At 48.2% G+C, this 21,076-nt stretch overlaps 1 protein-coding gene across 1 annotated transcript; it reads left to right on the forward strand.

The window, feature by feature from the left end:
* Positions 1-101: 101 nt before the first annotated feature.
* On the forward strand, positions 102-19,513 carry LOC139046721 (glutathione S-transferase 1-like). Its single transcript, XM_070532967.1, has 5 exons — positions 102-298; positions 5,864-5,922; positions 8,123-8,264; positions 10,172-10,342; positions 19,347-19,513. Exons 1-5 carry the CDS (start codon positions 158-160, stop codon positions 19,482-19,484), a joined length of 651 nt encoding a protein of 216 aa, XP_070389068.1. The 5' UTR covers positions 102-157; the 3' UTR covers positions 19,485-19,513.
* Positions 19,514-21,076: the final 1,563 nt, after the last annotated feature.

Raw genomic sequence — 21,076 nt, forward strand, 5'->3', positions numbered from 1 at the left:
ATTTTATGCAGCAGCGACCCGCTCTGCACCGTCCGCTTCCACTAAGCCGCAGGTGCAGGTGGCCGCTATAAAGCCTGTCTCACTCAGCGGTCCGACTCTAACCGCTCTCGGTCGGATTTTGCGAGCGACCATCCCCTGGAGGACAAAGCTAGGAGCCATGGCCATCACTGTGTACATCTTGCCGGAAAGCCCACCTTGCGGTTTCGTGCTCTCACTCGCCAAGTATCTAGGCGTGGAAGTCAAAGTCAGGATTGTGGACGTGGCAAACGGGGAGCACCTCGGTGAGCAATACCTCAAGGTAAGAGCACTTCAAGGAGCCACGAGTTTGTTTATTTCAAATATTGTAATTCTCTCTTTCTTCGAGGCCCCGGTTGTTACATTCATCTAATCATAAACGAAAACAATTGAATCGAACTGTACTCGACATACACGGGCACCCCTAAATAAAGAGGATGTGTGCCGACAAAGAAATCAGTTCAGGCTCTTTGCTTGCGCCAAGATATACTTATTTTGCGTCGAGAACATTCGCTATTGCATTTTATGTTGCCGTCTATTTGAACATTTTCGTAGAGGTAATAATCTTAAACTTGTAATGGTGCTGCGCAAATTCCTTTGGACAGTGACGGTGACCTGCCGCTATAAGTGCAGGAAAATTTTATGCGTGGATGTTCCCATTACTCTGGGGTAACTAAAGAGTACACCTAGTTTAAACTTTGATGGTTTAGTGAACACGTTGAATTTGATATGTGGGCGAATATTGCGGCTGAAGCTCCTCGACTCTTGTTTTTTGTCTGCTCAAATGTATTATGCAACACGTGGACATTTTGCATTTCGTCATGTCAGACACACATGCGTCAGTTACCTAAAATTAGAAGAACATCGCTCGTATGTTATAGGTGACGTGAGCGGGGAGTAGTGTGCAAGTTAAATTGGGCACTTTGGAGATTTTCAGTAAATACTTGTTTTCTTTCTTAGTAAACTCATAAAAAAAGTCGCAGTTTTGCCTGTACGACGAAGTATTGAAAGCGATAACAAAATAATACATAATTAGGCGAAGTAAAAATTGAAGATTTATGCGCCATATAAATTTCGGGAAACATTTCTAATAAGCCTGGTATCAGGTGTGTCCAAACAAACATAACGAACTGTGCTGCCGCTCGCTTCACATGCACGTGTCTCCAAGAATGAGCACGCATGAAGCCATCAGCCATCCTGGCTAGACCTTAACTCTGGCACCCGTCGCTGATAACGTCCAACGTCCAGTGTGCGGGCCACGCATACGTACATTGGCGCTAGCAGCCATGAGGAGCAGTGGGCTCATTTGTGCACAGCCACTCTCGGGATAGAGGAGGAAACGCACGCTGTCCTCAGTCAGCAAGCTCGATCACTTGACCTGGACTGGTGGGCATGAGGGAACACGACTCACATCATGCCGAAATCCTTCTTTAATCACCCTTAGCATGCGTGGTTTAAGTGTGCGGCCTAGGTGACTGTGTACAAGCGCATTCATGTTTGGGCTTTTGTGTCCAATCATTCTGAAATTCGCCTATGGGATAGCAGGTTAAATTACAAAGAGTGTGGATGTGCGTGATACCACATTCTGCGGGCGCGCAGGCGTGCGGGTGCGCATTGTCCTTGCAATTGGGCACAAACGGCGGCGGCGGAAATTTGCTTGCGGTGTCCATAATTGTTATCCCAATGAAAATTTCCGTTGCGCATTTTAGCAGTCATGGCGTAATGCTTCTGGGCAAGGGGATGACGATTGAACTTCTACCCATGGAGTTGATTTGACGTTTTTGATGATTCCTGATTTCAAAAAATGCACCTCTGTACTGGGAATGGTCGCCGGCTGATGAGACACTTGCTTGTGACGAAAGAAAGTGTTTCTGATCTTGGGGCACTATAACCTAAAACTATTCCAATCTTTTCTATTCCAATTTTGTAATCAGCCCTCCGTGATTGGCCAAAAACTTTATTGGACCATCTCCACTTCACCTGTCTGTCACGCGACGTCACGACAACCGCGATGGCTCCCCATCTGATATGACGTGTACGTACTGATTATGCAGGATTTGAAAAGACAAATTCTCGACATTAGCCGCCGGCTATTGGTCAAAAGTTTTCTGGCTGCACCCACTTCACCTGCCTGTCACGTGACGTCACACAACCGCAAGAGCTCACCGCGTCAAAGTGACGTGTACGCATTAAAGATGAATTATTATGCTGAACAAAACTGAATTTTCTTCTGAATAGCCGCACGCAGCCCCGTTCCGAGAGCAATGAAAGATTGCTGCCGCCGATCGCTCAGGCGATGGCTACTCACACCTGCCGGAGAGCATGAGTTAATTTGCGTATAATAAAACTTCTTGCGTGGCCGTGTAACATTTTCGAGCACTTTCGGCCCGTTTACCACCTCGTTCTGCCAATTTTTCTTTGCTGAGGATCTGTTTTAGTATCACTCTTAATCAGGAGACACACGGTACGATTCGGCGTCCGATCCGACGTGCGGCGCCGCATGCTCCGGCATGCGGCATACGACGATTCGGGACACACGGTGCGTGCATCCGAAAGATTGAGCGGCGCGTAAGCTCCGCCCAATCTTCATGTCCACGTCGAGAAACGCAATATAAACAACTCTGCACAACACTGCGTCGCTTTACGCGAACACTTCCAATAACGTTATGCCCCTGCGAGTGACAGAACACTTCACGACGGCCCGTCGTCCACTGACGACTCCGCTAACAGCCAGCGATAGGGCCGGTAGGCCTAGCTAGGCAGACGCCGCGGGCGACGGCGCTTACGATCCAACTCGAGCTCGTCGAAGAGCGCTTATGTTTGCCAAAACAATTAACACTGTACACTTAGGTCGCCCGTAATTAAATACAATTGGTTTACTCGACGCAGTCGTTGCGAAGGGCAAACGTGCAAGCAAAGCGAGCAGCCTCGCTCAGACGGTCGGTGTGTGCTGTCTGCCCGCGAAATGCCCTCGCGTCGCGTCTCCTGATCTTGCCAGTAGCCTAGTCCTAGTGTACTAGGCGTTGCTTAGAGTAACAGGCACACGTCGAGATAATTTTACTGAACTAGTAACTATTTCGTGTCGGAAACAAACTGCAGCAGGCAAGGAAAAAAAAAACACTGTGAGAAACCGGCCAGCCAGCGCCGCCTCCGTGGAGGGAACGTCACATGCCAGCCGCGCTGTCATTGGCTGCGGCCAGACGACGGTGCGGTTGTCGGACGCGTCGGACGATGAAAATCTGCCCGGTTTGTCGCACGCCGGACGTCCGATCCGGCGCTCCGGCACGGCAAAACACCTCGATTCCGGCTGCCGTTCCGGCGCGTCGGACGCCGGATCGGACACCAAATCGGACCGTGTGTCTCCCGCTTTAGGCTTCCGTTGCATACCGCCGCGATTTTCGACCAGCCAGCGCAAGCTAAGTAAGGGAAAGCGGACCAATCACAGACGCCGGCACCATCTCCTTCATCCGATTATCCACTTTCAGTGATATAGCCCGGCCCTATCGAATATCTCTCCACTTGAGCGTACTCCTGGCCTCTTGTCAGCCAATTATATAAGACAAGCCGCTGAGTGTAGGGCAATGTTACTCGGTTTTCAAGCAAACAAAAGTGACCTCCTATGAACGAGGGGAGCGTTTGATTGGCCTCTTCAGACAACCCAGCAGGTGACCGCCCGGTGTTTGCGTCGGCGGTTACGCAAATTTGACGTAAGGATATTGGAATGAAAACATATTGGAATAGCTTTATGTTATAGGGTCCGTGGTCGCATAATTCTATCGAGGCTTCCACGCGATATTTCAAGTGTATTGTCTATGTGAACGTGAGATAGGTGCATATTATGCATACGCATTTGCTTGGGAGCATTATTTGAATGACCTGTTCGCCAGCAGGATTAATTACAGAGATGATGAAATTACATGGTGGCGAATGCAACTAATACAACCTATCCCAGGCCTTCCGACATCACATGGCCAAATTCCTACTAACTGAGAACTTCCATCAGGAAAAAAAAAAATTTTTAAATGCGGAGACGTACGGAGGAATTCAGAGGAATTGTGAATGCGAAAGCTGTAACGACCCGTTGAACGCCGCTGAGCGGTCATTCCAGTTATGAACTACTTCCGGGCAAGCGAGCGCTTTTATACGTATAGACAACACTCCCTAGACAGCCCATGGCCGGTGCTCGTTGATCCGTGACGTCACGATACTTTGCCAGACTGCCGTAGAATTTAATGAGGACGCTACCTAGAAAGACGTTGTAGTTTTTACGTCACTGCCTTCGGCACTCCGGGTTAGGCAATGGAAATATTGTTGCAGGTAGCATGATGGTCGTAAAGCAGAGTGCACAGGAATGCTACCTAGGCGGCGCTGGCTTGTCCCAGTGGGTAAGACACTCGTCTTCTCTGGGCGGGGTCGTAGGCTCGAAACCCACTAAGGCCAGCGAGTTTCCTTTCGAATTTATTCTCTTGTTTATACAATACTTTCTTTATAGTGGCTACAGAGCCGACTTTAAAACGCAGGCGAGAGCTTGCCCAGATAAGGAATGCGAGGATAATACAGGCTTTCTAGAGTGATAGCCACGGAGACGTTGTATCGCGGCGATGCCCTCTTCCTCAAGCAACACCTGGCGCGCTAGCGAAGGAGCACGTGTCCCATTTCACCCGCTGTGCTCCGCCGAGGCGCGCAAGTGATGTGGTGTCGCAGCCACTGCGAATTGTGGGATTCTCACCCGTGCTCTTAGGACAAAGGAACGACAACACAGTAGCGCAAACAATCACAAGGGCATTCATTGCACCTTACATATATAAGTGCCTGCTGGCCGAGTTGCCATCCACAAAACATGCCGATGGGGGTGCGACAAATCTCGGAAGTCCGACTCACCGCGACAGGATAACGAGCGAATATGTTTTTCCCATGCTGCACCAATGCCTGGTCGTTCGCGCGTACGGTCACGCGAACGGTGGCGCGTTCTAACAAGGCTGACGAGACGGTCTCGCAGAAGCATGGATCGGTGCACGCGCGGAACGTCCGCGCCGCTTGCCGATCTCCAACCAAAGAGCAAGAGCCTTTTCCTTTCCGCGCCCAAGTAACCCCGCTGTTAGGCGGCACTAACAGAGCTACACTCATGCCATCTCTCGCAATGCGCTTCAACCATGCCGACTGCCACGGGCACCAGGCCTCTCGGCAAAGCCGGATTACAGGAGATGGGAGCTATGCGGGAAAAGAACATATCAGGGCACGCTTGAGAGCCGCGCCTGCCCGCAGAATTTAGATGTCATTTTGCTGCTCCAGATGACAGACGTCGGCTTTTTCACTCAATGGCCACTTTGATGCTCTCGCATCAAAAATAAAAAAGCAAAACACCAATTAACTAAGCGACTCGGTGGGTACTAGTTAACAAAATGCCACAGTTGCGAAGGTTGTGCCATTTCTAGAGGTTTGAAGCAACTTCTACTGCCTTTATGCTGAGAAATAGCCGGTATCACTGAAAACTGCCGGGTTCAGAACAAATCAGAGCGCATGGGAGTCATTGAGACGAGGTATACGCGTTATTTCTCCCGTCAGGTTGGCGTGGTCTATGCCCAAGTATTGGAAACCACTACTTCGTGCTCCTAAGGTTACGCCACGATAGTGGGTCGGGTATTCTCGACATTTTAAATAATAAACTTTCTGTGGCATTGGCATTTAGACAAGCATAGTATGTAGAAAGGTATGTGGGGAAAAGAGGACGCACACTATTTATGGGATAATTCTAAATTATATATATCTATAGCCACTCAATTACAGTGATGTAAAGAACTTTTTAAAATCCTTATTGTCTCAAATGCAATTCAATTTCCTTTCGCAGTTAAACCCATTCCACAAGGTTCCGGTGATGGATGATGATGGCTTCGTTGTTTACGAAAGGCAAGAACATGCAGTTTTTCACTCGCACTCCTATAAACGGCAAGCATTTAGGAAGAGGCGGTTGTTGTGTGCGATGCGAGTGTCTTTAACCTTACGCAGTTATATGCTGTTTTACTGTGACCTTTTCGAGGTCACACGTTTATTGCTTGAATGTGACAGATCCTGCCATTTATTCGTAGAAATTGAATCGGAGAAATACGACTATCGACACTTAAAATACAAAAAAAGCATTGTAAACTATAACGTGCTACCATCTGACCTAGCGCAATGTTTAGACCCCACAGTAGTCGCCATTATACCTTTATGATGTGTCTGTTTTCTTACATTAGCGTCTACAAGCTGTGTGAAAATGAAAGGACTGGTTTATGCGCCGCATATTGTTAGACGGCGGCAGAGCGAGGTCAAAGGAGTAGACGTTAGATATTTGGCGAGAGAACAATTGTCTTTAGAGGCGTATGCACAGAGAAGTTCGACGCATATCTGAAGGCATTTAAGGAACTTGTAACCTTTGCGCCACATTGATACAAGCCCATGCTGGCCACAACTTAGAATGGGTGACCAGCGCTGCATAGCGACCGACACGGAAACTTTAGCAAGGGTAGTCATGCTGGCTATTTTCCGTAATTCAAAACAGGAAGCTACGAATGCGGTAACTTAATTAAACTACTAGGAAAAGCTTTTGCTTAAACAGACGGCTTTCTAGCATTGGAGGAGAAGGAGGAAGAAAAGATGGAAGGAAAGGTGGGGAGGTGAACCAAACGCACGTTCGATTGGCTACCCTATGCGGGATAAGAAGATTAAGGATGAAAAGAAAGGAAAGGGAGGGATGGAAGTACTTTCAATATGAACATGCTCGGTTGTGCATGATTTCTCGCCTACAATCGATCACTGAGGCCAGTGTTGGTACTTCTTTATGGAACAAGCTTCCAGTTCATGCAAAAAACATCGAGCTCTTCTTGTGATAGTTAAAAGTTAATACAAGGAACTGTATGAGAGGTTTTAATTACTTATGTGTGTATGTTAACGTGATATGCTGGTAAAGTGATGTTTATATGTATTTGCTGCCTGCAAGTTTATGCATGTATTTGTCGCATGGATCCAAACTAGCATCAAATAAACAAAGTAATATCAGGATTCCATTAAAAGGTGTGCGTGCTTTTGAGACACGAGCCGCATCATGCCTACAAGTCGCAATTTATTTTTTCAACTTAACATAGGTGGGCACACGGACACTACACTGACGGTCAAAATTAACTGCTATATAGTTGTAGCCCGACTGTATCTTCATCTTTGGCACCCGCATGGTATAATCCACATATGTGTCTGCTCCTTTCCTCGTTATATAACTATGGTGGAAGTAGTTTCTCTGCGGAGATTTCAGGCCGGGGCTGCCCTTACTCCTTCAGGAACCTCGGTCTGAGCCCTAGCACCTGAAGAATACATGAAATGCCCAAAATGATCTGCCCGTGTCTGCAAAGGACGCTAGCCATTTGCTAGGGTAAAAAAAAACAACAAAAAAGTGCTTTAGAGTTTCCGGGATACGGACAAACTAGGTCACAGATTATAAACAGTTAATTGAGACGATGAGTTCCACAGGCCAGCTATGCACCTTTTTAACGGAGTAGGAGGGACCAAACTGTGGATTATTTTACGTAGATAAAGTTGGTCTCTCTCTTTTACACCCAAAAAGAAGGAATGCCGACATTTCATTAAACACTATGCCATTATGGCAAATAGCGCGATAAAAAAAATAACAATGAGCTGCACCATCCGATGCCGAAAAGCCCGCTGTCTAACAATGGGTTTGCCACTTGACACATATGAGAAATTTAGGCAAATAAAACGCGCCTTGGAATATCACGTAATTTTCAACAAAAGATATGTGTGCGTTAGAGATTCTTACGAGCAGACAATGTGTACTGTTTGTACGAGAATAGTTCATGTTTTATAAGACAGAACACAGGAGCGCTCACTGGCGCAATAATGGGGTTCATATGAAAGCCGTTCCCTATCTTCCATCATAGGCCGCTTTCCTATCTCTCGCTGAATAACAGAAATGAGATGATCATAAATGATTGGATAGGAGGCAAAAAAAAACTTCCGCATTCAAAAGCAGTGATGCACCCATCATGTTGGGGCTTCCCTAAGATCGGCGCAGCAGGCCATGAACGAGCTCACATGATCCGTTGTTGCCTCTCAGCTCGGCGATCGCCTACTACTTGCTCCGGAAGTACGCGCCAAAGTCTGAGCTGTACCCCGAAGACATCAAATTACGCACCCGCATCGACCAGGTCCTCGCCGCCATTTACGGCACCGTTCATCCACAAGTGGCCGCCTTTTTCGTAAGTGCGCATGCGGTTCGTAAACATTTCAAGTGATTTATTTTTGCTAAGTTTATCAGCCCCATACAAAGTAGCCAATGCTATTTATCGAAGAAACATCTGGTATGCTTATGCTGTAGGCTTCTTGTCAAGCCAGTATTTTTGAGCGGACTCCTCATATCGAACAGCATGCTGTCCAACTGCCATTCCGTCGTACTACACGTTCGCAAAGTGCCTGCGTCAGTAATGTCATATAATTGCCCCACTCACAGTTTTGGTTATTCAAAGCAATGTGATAATAATTTTTTTTAAAAGCAGTTCGAAAATAGTCATAACTGACCTTCTAGTCATTTTGCCCGAGTCAGCACCTGGTGATTAGATTCCTCAGGCATCGTATTGTGAAATCCCCTGCTTCTGGCTCCACATCAGCAGCACGAATGGCTTCAGGTTGCTGGTAGATAGACGAAAGGCTTGTGGTACTGGGTATGCACTACTCTTCAATGTACGTCTTTGACGCCAGCTTTCAGCATAAGTCTGTACTGCTCTACAATGAACCTCTTTTACCTTAAAGGGGCCGTGAAACATTGTTTTTTTACTAATGTTTTTTTTTCTAACAACGCAAGAAAACGGTGCAGATCTGTCGTAGAGGCCGCTGTGAACACGTGAGTAAAATATTACTACACTTCATGCAGCGCAGTATTCGCAATTTGCTGTCAAACACAGAGAAAAATTGCTTGCTCTCGCATCCGCAATGCATGAGCAGCGTCATCGAAAGCACCTGGGCTACCAACGTTGCTAGATGATTTAGTGATTGCGAGAGCACTCACAAGAATACATAATTGCTAATTGTGACCTAAGTAAGTTGAAAACATACATGTCTGTGAACCCAGGACGACCGAGAAATCATTTCATCTTTGCAGTGCTGGTAGTTGCGGCAGCTACGCGTGGCCTCAGAGATGGCAGCTACGTGTGGCATAGCGTAGCTTACTGCGGCTGCCACATGATGCCGTGACGAGCCCTTTCGCCTCCGCGAAACTCACGTCCAGGCAGGGGCATTAGTCTCTTAGTTTCTCCGCTGTGTAGCTTCCAGCGCGCTAGGGGCAGCGAAAAAAGAAAAAAGTCAAGTAGTGGTGCGAGAAATCCATGTATAACTGAAGGATTCAATTTTTTTTTCCGCCATGAGATTTGTGAGAGGCCGTCCTTTAATGGTTAGACCATTCAATGATTAGTTTCTGAAGTGATTTCAGGTCCATTTAACTTGTGTAACTAGGTATCGGCCAAAGGGCACGGAGTGATCTACAGTGACAACGATCATAACTTAAATTTCTCGCATCCTTCATACAATCCAACCAGCGTTAAAAATCGAGCCTGGGTGCATACGCGTGCACGTCTGGTCGTTGGCACCATGGTGTTTCGTTAGATTGCCTCAGTGCTGATGGTATAAAAGTCGACAGTCATCGTGAGATGGGTACTGCCGGGTTTTTTAATAAGTGCGCTAAATGGGTCTCAGAAACTAATGTTCTGAAGTTTGCTAAGCAAGAATACGCGATCAGTGGAATTACACGAATGCGACCGCTACGGAAACGGTAGTGAGCATCGTACTGATCAAAGACACCGTGGCCACGGCGTGTGAGGGCGCACCCGAACGTAACTTTTTGGCAACATTGTTACATATGACAGCAGATATGTGATCCCGTCAGGTGTAGCACGACTGGACTGGTTGCAGTGGACGCATGCTACTCCGCGCCCTTTAGTAGACTCGTTCATTCCTCTTGGCAGCATTAGGTACGCGTTAGCAGAGTTATAGTTACGCAATATCGCCCCGAGTGCGTGGCGATATTGTCTTACGGTAAATTATTCTACGCTGCTGTAATACGTTGCACTTCTCAGAACCAACCGTATAATAATGTCATTAACTTTCCTTGTAGACTCCTCGCATAGTTCTCAAGACGAAGCCCACTGCCGAAGAGGTCACTGCCTACGAGGATAACGTTGTCAGGGGTATCCAGCAGCTCATCGGTGATGGCAAATACGCCGTCGGCGACAACCTCACCCTTGCCGATCTGGCCATTCTGCCCCAGCTGAACTTCTCTCTTGAGGTAAGATGCAACGTGTCACAAGTATAACTACATGTTTTTCTTGTGGTGATGTGCTTTCAGCAGTAAGCCCTGCACGTAGCTGGCGCCAATGTATATTATTGGGTGCAAAGTAGTACATAACGTCAATTAAAGCACCATCACGAAATTTTTTTTTGGAATGGTTCGTAAGGGTAACCATTGAAATCGCTCATTGTTAGGTTATTTCACATCCTATTCTAACATTGGTGACGTATGCAGCTCCAACAGGAATGCTTGCGAAAGGAACCTTTCAGCTTATCTGCATTCAACGTTAATATACTTGCCAGTTAGCCGTACGTGTTTGGGTGGAGCTATATGCAGAAATATGTCCACCCTACGATCGCATTACGTTAGGCTTCCGTACACGTGCAAGTTGTGCCAGGCTACATTGCCAGTCAAATGGCTTCCTATATTAATGGATCTTCATATATTGTGATATATGCTGTGTGTCCCGACTACCGTAGACCACACTGTTTAAAAAAGGCTACGAGATACCACGATGGGGCAAGAGGTAATTTCTTAGTATTCACCTTGTCCACGCCGATGAATCCTTTTGTTATCATGGATGATAGATTGAGTCAAATTTAATTGCCTAAATTCACCAATTCGTGCATTATCGCGCAAGCTGTAATGTCAAATTTTGCATCAAATTAGAAAACATCGTATTCAACAGAATATAGCTCGCTCCACATATATATATATATATATATATATATATATATATATTGTCGTGTATATATATATATATATATACTGTCGTATATATTTTTGAGAGGGGGGTATTGACACGTGTACTTGTCTTTATCAGGCGACAAGTTTTGTCGCCTAACAAATGTTATCGCACAGCGCGGGACGCGCCTGCATGTATCCGAAGTTTCTGGAAAGTTATCGATGCTTCTATCCGCTGTCTGTTGTCGCCGAACGTTGTGTTATCTGATTTCATCGCTGGACACGAACGGTGCAGAACATTTTAGAAGGCATGCGGGTCCCAACGTTTAATCTGGAACATTCGATGATTGCTGTATAAAAGCCGACGCGCTTGACCCGCTGATCAGATTTTCGACGATCGCCGACTGTGTTCGCCGCTTTCGTTGTGCTATAAGTGTAGCCTGTTTTGTGGGCACAGGTTCGCCCAATAAAAGCTAGTTTTGTATTCCACCGTACTGCTTCTTTCTTCGCCGTCACTACCACGTGACATCTGGTGGAGGTGCTTTACGTCCATGTACCGGACGCCCCCGACAAGCCGTAATACAAGCCCGGACCGCAAAGACAACACCAGCGCCGTCCCGGAACATCGAGCAAGCCGCCGTCTTCAACAGCTGCCCCCGGAGCACGGACTTCTACCTGAGAAGACCAAGAAGATTGTGGACAAGGCAACCCCAATGGCAGCCCCAGCATCCCCCATCGTGCTGCAGCAGCCCAGGGAACCTCCGACGTTCCGCGGATCAACATTCGAGGACCCGGAAACCTGGCTCGAAACGTATGAGAGGGTCGCTAAGTTTAACAGTTGGGACAGCGACGACAAGCTGCGGCATGTCTATTTCGCATTGGAAGACGCCGCCAGGACGTGGTTCGAGAATCGGGAAGCCACCTTAACGACGTGGGACCTTTTCCGAAGCGGCTTCTTGCACACGTTTACAAGCGTCGTGCGAAAAGAGCGAGCCCAAGCTCTACTAGAAACCAGAGTGCAGCTGCCAAACGAGACGATCGCAATCTTCACGGAAGAGATGGCCCGTCTTTTCCGGCACGCCGACCCGGAAATGTCGGAGGAGAAAAAAGTTCGCTTCCTGATGCGCGGCGTCAAGCAAGACCTTTTCGCCGGACTTATTCGTAACCCACCGAAGACTGTGGCCGAGTTTTCTGCAGAGGCATCAACGATCGAGAAAACTCTGGAGATGCGCACCCGGCAATATAACCGCCAGGGGCACACGCCGCAGTATGCCCTCCAAGGACTGGGTTCGGACGACCTTCAAGAGACCATCAGGGCCATTGTGCGCGAAGAACTGCGCAAGGTCGTGCTTTCGTCGCAGCCTCAAGTGACCTCTATCGCCGACATCGTGAAGGAAGAGGTGCACCGATCCCTTGGAGTTCCTGAGGTGCAACCAGAACCACCGCAGCCGGAAGCAATGACCTACGCCGCCGCCGTCGCCCGCCGTCAAGGCCCCCCTGCGCGACCGCGTCAAGGTCCTGCAACACCGCAATTCCGTCGTCCACCGCCGCCGCCGCCAGCGCGCCCACCCGTCGCCCAGCGCACCTATACGAGGAAGACGGACATTTGGCGAGCCCCCGACCACCGCCCGCTCTGCTATCACTGCGGAGAAGCCGGCCATGTGTACCGCCGATGCCCATACCGCGACATGGGACTGAGAGGGTTCGCCGTCAACGCGCCGCGTCCACAACTTGGGGAGCGCCCACGTGACATTGCCGATTACCTAGCCGCCACTCAGTGGAACTCTCGACGACCGTCCCGTTCGCCGTCACCAGGCCGCTACCTGTCGCCGCAGCGCCGTCCATACACTGGCCCAGCCCGGGGCCGCTCTGCGAGCCCATACCCGGAAAACTAAAAGCAGCAACCGATGGAGGTGCGGTTGCTGTTCGTCGAACTGACGAAGATCCTCCGCCGCCGACGAAGACGACGAAGAGACCATCTCGACGACATAACGACACGCCGCCGTCCCGACGAAGTCTGGAAGCCAAAACTACACCGACGAAAGACGACTTGACGACGCGACGTTCCAACCTCAGTTCAACACGACGCAGCCGTGATCCAACGCCAAGACCTAACTGCAATGCCAGACAAAGAACAACCGACCTCGACGTGCTTCTCGATGGCCACGCAGTCACTGCCTTAGTCGACACAGGGGCCGATTACTCCGTAATGAGTGGACACATCGCCGCCCAGTTGAAGAAAGTTAAGACCGCATGGGAAGGCCCTCAGATTCGCACCGCTGGAGGACACCTCATCACGCCGACTGGGATCTGCACGGCAAGAATAACCATTCATGACCGGACTTACCCTGCCACCTTCGTTATCCTCCAACAGTGTTCACGAGACGTCATTCTCGGTATGGACTTCCTGGACCAACACGGCGCAGTCATCAACCTGAAGTCGAAGTCAGTAACGCTGTCGGAAGATAAAGCAATGCCGCCGGAGAGCCCTCGTAGTCACCACGCCTTGAGTGTGCTCGAAGATCAAGTGAGCGTCCCGCCTCACTGCAGCATCGTTATTTCGGTCAGCACCGAAACACTCGCTGACGTAGAAGGCGTCATTGAAGGCGACCAACGTCTACTGCTAGACCATGAAATTTGCGTCGCAAGAGGGATCGCTCGACTGCATGGAGGGAAAACTGAAGTGTTGCTGACAAACTTCAGCCAGGAGTTCAAGCACATCAACAAGGGCACGACGATCGCGTACATCGAGGAAATTCTTGAAACAAGTAATGCGTTTGTCCTCTCGGATTCCTCCGCATCTACCCCGACGACCATGGTTCCCGAACCAGACTACGACATTAATCTAAATCTCCCTATGATTAAGCAACAGCAGCTCAGAAGTCTGCTCCGACGATACAAAGGCTGCTTTTCGACGTCATCGAGGATTCGACAAACACCAGTCGCCAAGCATCGCATAATCACCGAGGAATGCGCTCGCCCACTCCGTCAGAGCCCTTACCGAGTTTCGGCGCGAGAACGTGAAGCTATAAGAGAACAAGTCGACGAAATGCTGCGCGACGACATCATCCAGCCGTCGAAAAGCCCGTGGGCATCCCCTGTTGTTCTGGTAAAGAAAAAGGACGGAACACTACGTTTCTGCGTCGATTATCGTCGTCTGAACAAGATCACGAAGAAGGACGTATACCCCCTCCCACGGATAGACGACGCATTGGATCGGCTCTGCAACGCTAAATACTTCTCGTCCATGGACCTAAAGTCTGGCTATTGGCAAATAGAAGTCGACGAAAGAGATCGCGAAAAGACCGCCTTCATCACCCCAGACGGCCTCTATGAGTTCAAGGTAATGCCATTCGGACTGTGCTCAGCGCCTGCAACGTTCCAGCGCGTGATGGACACGGTTTTAGCAGGATTGAAGTGGCAGACCTGTCTCGTATACTTGGATGACGTCGTCGTCTTCGCCGGAAATTTCGACGTTCACCTTAGGCGGCTGGCAACAGTACTAGAGGCCATCAGGTCATCAGGACTTACTCTGAAGCCGGAAAAGTGCCACTTCGCTTACGAGGAGCTTCTATTTTTAGGCCACGTCATCAGCAAATCTGGAGTCCGCCCCGACCCGCAGAAGACAGCTGCCATAGCAAAGTTCCCACAGCCCATCGACAAGAAGGCAGTGCGTAGATTTCTTGGCATGTGTGCCTACTACAGGCGATTTGTCAAGAACTTTTCACGCATCGCTGAGCCGCTGACGCAGCTAACTAAATGCGACGTCGAGTTCAAGTGGGAAACGCCGCAGGCCGAGGCATTTCAAGAACTCAAACGACGCATGCAGTCGCCGCCCGTACTTGCTCACTTCGACGATCACGCCGATACCGAAATCCACACTGACGCCAGTAGCCTAGGCCTCGGCGCCGTCCTGGTCCAGAGAAAAGATGGACATGAACACGTGATAGCTTACGCTAGCCGGTCGTTGTCAAAAGCGGAAGGCAATTATTCTACAACCGAAAAGGAATGCCTTGCCATCGTTTGGGCTACAGCGAAATTTCGCCCTTACTTATATGGCAGGCCATTCAAAGTCGTCAGCGACCATCACGCCTTGTGTTGGCTAGCGAATTTAAAGGATCCCTCAGGACGGCTGGCACGGTGGAGCCTCAGACTACAAGAATACGACATCACCGTAACATACAAGTCCGGACGAAAACACTCAGACGCCGATTGCCTATCCCGCGCCCCCATTGACCCGCCGCCGCAAGATGACGAGGATGACGACGCCTTCCTTGGAATAATAAGCGCGGAAGACTTCGCCGAACAACAACGAGCGGACCCGGAACTTAAAGGCCTCGTCGATTATTTGGAAGGGCACACCGACGTTGTCCCCAGAACATTTAAGCGCGGATTATCTTCCTTCACGCTTCAAGACAGTCTACTCGTGAAGAAGAACTTCTCGCCAGTCCGCGCCAATTACCTTCTTGTTGTCCCGTCAGGACTTCGTCCAGAAGTATTGCATGCCCTACATGACGATCCGACCGCTGGACACCTCGGATTTTCCCGGACACTATCGAGGATACAAGAAAAGTATTATTGGCCGCGCCTGACCGCCGACGTCGCCCGTTATGTCAGAACATGCCGAGACTGTCAGCGACGCAAGACACCGCCGACAAGGCCAGCCGGATTACTACAGCCAATCGAGCCTCCTTGCCGACCATTCCAGCAGATCGGGATGGACTTGCTGGGACCCTTTCCGACGTCAATAACCGGAAATAAGTGGATCGTCGTGGCGACGGACTACCTCACCCGCTTCGCTGAAACAAAAGCATTGCCGAAAGGTAGCGCAGCCGAAGTGGCGAAATTCTTTGTCGAAAACATCCTGCTGCGACATGGCGCCCCAGAAGTCCTCATCACCGACCGAGGAACGGCCTTTACAGCGGAGCTCACCCAAGCCATTCTGAAATACAGTCAGACAAGGCACAGGAGGACAACGGCTTACCACCCGCAGACGAATGGTCTTACGGAGCGGCTGAATAAGACCCTCGCCGACATGCTAGCGATGTACGTCGACGTCGAACACAAGACCTGGGATGCCGTCCTGCCGTACGTAACATTCGCTTATAACACGGCGGTGCAAGAAACAACACAGATCACGCCGTTCAAGTTGGTTTACGGCAGGAACCCGACGACGACGCTCGACGCCATGCTGCCGCACGTAACGGACGAAGAGAATCTTGACGTCGCTAGCTATCTCCAGCGCGCCGAAGAAGCCCGACAGCTCGCCCGCCTGCGGATCAAGAGCCAGCACAGGACCGACAGCCGACACTACAACCTCCGACGACGCTTCGTCGAGTACCAGCCTGGCGACCGTGTTTGGGTCTGGACCCCGATACGCCGACGAGGACTCAGTGAGAAACTACTCCGACGATATTTCGGACCCTACAAGGTCATCCGACGTATTGGCGCACTGGACTATGAGGTCGTGCCAGACGGCATTTCGCATTCACAGCGGCGCCGCGCACGATCTGAAGTGGTCCACGTGGTGCGCCTTAAACCCTTTTACGGACGCTGACGAACTTCGTTATTTTTGTTTTCTTTGCTACGAGTCATTTTGTTTATTAACTTCGTTTGTTTGCAGCATCGGGTCGATGCTTTTTGAGAGGGGGGTATTGACACGTGTACTTGTCTTTATCGGGCGACAAGTTTTGTCGCCTAACAAATGTTATCGCACAGCGCGGGACGCGCCTGCATGTATCCGAAGTTTCTGGAAAGTTATCGATGCTTCTATCCGCTGTCTGTTGTCGCCGAACGTTGTGTTATCTGATTTCATCGCTGGACACGAACGGTGCAGAACATTTTAGAAGGCATGCGGGTCCCAACGTTTAATCTGGAACATTCGATGATTGCTGTATAAAAGCCGACGCGCTTGACCCGCTGATCAGATTTTCGACGATCGCCGACTGTGTTCGCCGCTTTCGTTGTGCTATAAGTGTAGCCTGTTTTGTGGGCACAGGTTCGCCCAATAAAAGCTAGTTTTGTATTCCACCGTACTGCTTCTTTCTTCGCCGTCACTACCACGTGACAATATATATATATATATATATATATATATATATATATATATATATATATATATATATATATATATATATATATATATATATATATATGATGCGTTGCCTCATGGCTGCGCATCAAGACCAAGGGCAATACAATCGTTACCGCGCGCTGTATGTTGTACGTACTAGAGACAGCGTGCGAGAGTGTCCAGCGACGATGATGTTTGAATTCAAACTCGTGCACGCAAAGGAGGAACGCGTGGAGGAAGCGCGCCGTCTGCAATTAGTGCACGGCGCTGAAGGGGGGGTGGGGGGGCGTGCGTTCAACTCCGACGGCAGCTGCGAAGGCGCGCGCGCCCACCCGTGCCGCGCTGTCTTGAAAGCCATTTGCGACGGGGACATAGTCCACAAGACGCTTTGTTTTCCCTGTTCGCGTTGATGCGAGAGGCAGCACGAAGGTGAAATCGCTCGCTGCTGCTGGCGCGCTTCCTCACTCCAGCGTTCTGACAGCGAGTTTCCGCGGTCACCAAGTGAGACGTGTTCATGTTTGCTTATGCGCGCTTGACACCATGCTTGTTAATTAAGTTAATACGCCTATGTTTACAAGTTTATAAGGCCGATAAAACTACTATCCTTACTTAGTACAGCTGTTTACTAATTTGCTATCGCAATCGATGTTTCGGCTTTGGAGCGAAACTACGACTTTTTCGCCTCATGATCTCGAGTTCCCCCCGGGCGGAGAGGAAAACATGCGACAATGCTTTTGTAGATTGTGGCAGACAGAGATAAAGACGATTACAACAGACCCCATTCATGTCACCGCGTTGCTTTCCAGCCTCTTCGCTCACATGTACACCGCATGACATAGCCATAGGAACGTGTGGCCATATAACCCGTAGGCATAATACGTGTTTCTTTGGCTTACGCCCTTGTTCAGTACTGTGTCGAAGACAACAATCGGCGTGCCGTAAGCTTGCGTACAACGGCCTGCGTACAGATCAACGACCGGAGTACAGTACAGCCGCATTGCTTATCGCCACCGTAAGCCAATGCTCAATGCTCTAGCAAAGAGCATGAGAACGCTGCTTGCTCATAGCAGCATTGAGCAGCTACACCCTCGCCTTCTGACCTTTTAGTGGCCACTATGTTAGCCATCGAGTAGCGTTGATTCTTCGAAATTTTTTTTTAAATCGCTGTTGTCTCACGCGCTAAACGAGCGGCTACGATTTCACTTCGCATTCTGATTAGCTTTGTGCGCCACACCTTTGAAGGGGGGCAATAAAATCTGGTGCAAATGTGGCGAAGTGGCAACCGTTCTTAATGGTGCGTTCGGATGCGATGTGCAGTTTCACATTGGCAATTAGGCAGTTGTGCAAGTAATTATAAATTTAGGGAATCAATTTTGACGAATCAGCTAATAGATGATGACAGGAAAATTCACCAGTGTACGCAAAGCGACTGTTAACGTGCCACCATTGGTCTCATTGTTGTATCTCGAATTCCTTTTTCCTAAACAGCTTGTCCCGCTTTAGCTTGGAAACATCTATCGTTTTCTAGCTGTATCCCTTCTGCTGTTCAATATTGGTAGACGACAAGTACTGCACAAGCAAGTTTTCAGCTTTTTTTTTACAGAGAAGCTTTCTCCTATGCTTTTGGGTGAAGCAACTTCTTTCTATATGATAAATGAAATTATTACAATTAAGAATCAAGATTTTAATCCTGTGTCAATTTACCGCTTCTTCTTATTCTATTTCTCGTAACATGAAATACTTAAATCGGAGATGATCTCCGCGAAATGCTGACTGGAAAAGACAGAGAGGTTCTGTCTTTCGACTGTTCAAGAGATAGATGTTCAGATTTAACGCATGGAACCCGCTGTGCTGAATGTTCCGGCACGCCCGCGATAGCGCATAGGTGCGAAAGCCACATGAATTAGCACTGGTGTCGCAACTGTCTGAGTGCGCAACAGAAGTTTACATAAAACTTTGAGATCAAACGCACACAAACATTCACAGTCTTCCTTTACAGGCTTGCGCGTGCATCCCGCTAGATAATGAGCTAAAGAACGGCATAAGTATGGCACTGCAATATTTTTAATTGTTCCAGCGTTCATTACGCCTATGGTCGCCTTTATTCTGTGCCTTTCAACATCCCTCATTTAATGAGGTTGCAGGCTGTTGTGTTATACTCATTTTGAGTCTGGCTTGTCAATTTGTTAAGGTTTTCCGCCTTTGAATGGGGATAATCACTTTTTTCTGCTCATTTTATTTCAGATCGGCTGCATCGACCCTTCCAAGTACCCCAAGCTTGTCAGCTACTACGAAAGAGTGAAATCTCAGCTGCCTTATTTCGAGGAAATGTTCAGACCCATCATCAACCAGTCTAAGCAGCTGTGGGCCGCGCTGAAGTAATCTACTGAGCTTACATTAAAGACTTTATAAAAGAGAAACATGAATATACACTGTATTGTGCTAGAAGAGCACTCATCAAACGACGATAACACAAGATGCCGCCGACTTGTAGGACCCTGCCGAATCCCTACTCAGTTTCCCACGATGCTCGTTCTTTTGAGCGTTCGCCAAAAACAATATCTTGTGCCTTTACTTATATCTCACATTTTAAAATGTTCCCGCTATACGACTGGTCCGCTCCAAATCTAGGCCGCATAGGAAGCTTTCGGGCGCTTGCAATTTTTTTTTTAAAGGCAGTATTTCATTCACATGCATTTTACTCCAACAGGACATAGGCTAAATTATGCTTGGTTCGTAAAACACTCATAACGCTCCAGAGGGCTTGCATACGTAACTTGTTGCAAAACAGGCATTTACACAACACACTTCCAAATTTCGTTACAGATCACAATTATTCTAATGCAAACATTCACCAAACGCAAAGTAAGTGCCTGGTATTACCACCGTAATAGGCTTCATGCAGGGCACAGTAAAACTAAAAAAAAGGGGGGCGTTGGCTGTATAATTACTTGTAAAGCTCCTAACTGAGCGGCAAACGTTAAAATTTAGTGACACATCGCGACTCAGATGGCCAATGCTTGTGTTTAATATGAAGTTTGTGCAACGCTGAGTTGTCTTTGGACATTGGGAAAAGTAGATGATGACTACCGCTTGACATTTTCTAACATTCACCAAACGCAAAGTAAGTGCCTGGTATTACCACCGTAATAGGCTTCATGTAGGGCACAGTAAAACTAAAAAAAAGGGGGGCGTTGGCTGTATAATTACTTGTAAAGCTCCTAACTGAGCCGCAATAGTTAAAATTTAGTGACACATCGCGACTGAGATGGCCAATGCTTGTGTTTAATATGAAGCTTGTGCAACGCTGAGTTGTCTTTGGACATTGGGAAAAGTAGATGATGACTACCGCTTGACATTTTCTAACACTAGCTCGAAGAATGTTTCTGAAAAGTTGTCGTTGATCTTTGTGGCACTTACAATTTGCCACGATAGCGTGCTGAATTTAGCACATTTCGTAAAATAGGCTGATAAACCCCTGAAACACTTGAAAATATATTTTTTTGCAATTGCCGCAATTACCGCACACACTCTATACTTTTCCTACGCATTACTTATGACGTGCCCCATAGCTTCGCAAAATATAAGTAAAATACGTTGTTTCGTTCACTGAGCACTCTGGAGAAACTAATTACGACCCCCTTATGACTTATAAGGTAGGGAAAAAATGAGGTTTTCGTACACATTTTCAACATTTCTTACTAAGCCAGAAACGTGAAAATTTCGCCGCAAATTAAACTTAACGTTTCCGTTATGTTCCCGAATTGTGAATCGCTGCCTTGTAGTGTTGCTTTAGGACTGCGAGAAACATTACTGGTAACGGAAGAATAACACTTTCAAACATTTCACTAAGACATTTTTTTGCGTTTCGAAGGCTGTTATTAATTCACGCGCAGTTAACTTCTCACTCAAATTTTCTAAAAGATTTACCATTGTTTTACTAAACTTTATCTTGGTACGCTTTTTACGTACGG

The sequence above is a fragment of the Dermacentor albipictus genome, chromosome 2 (genome assembly GCF_038994185.2).
Source record: "Dermacentor albipictus isolate Rhodes 1998 colony chromosome 2, USDA_Dalb.pri_finalv2, whole genome shotgun sequence".
In the NCBI taxonomy this organism is placed as follows: domain Eukaryota; kingdom Metazoa; phylum Arthropoda; class Arachnida; order Ixodida; family Ixodidae; genus Dermacentor; species Dermacentor albipictus.

Bases quoted from the DNA above. Each gene is read 5' to 3' on its own strand.
- LOC139046721 (XM_070532967.1), top strand. From the start codon at position 158: ATGGCCATCACTGTGTACATCTTGCCGGAAAGCCCACCTTGCGGTTTC. The intron at 8,265-10,171 runs GTAAGTGCGCAT...CTTTCCTTGTAG, and splicing joins CACAAGTGGCCGCCTTTTTC to ACTCCTCGCATAGTTCTCAA. The intron at 10,343-19,346 runs GTAAGATGCAAC...ATTTTATTTCAG, and splicing joins AGCTGAACTTCTCTCTTGAG to ATCGGCTGCATCGACCCTTC.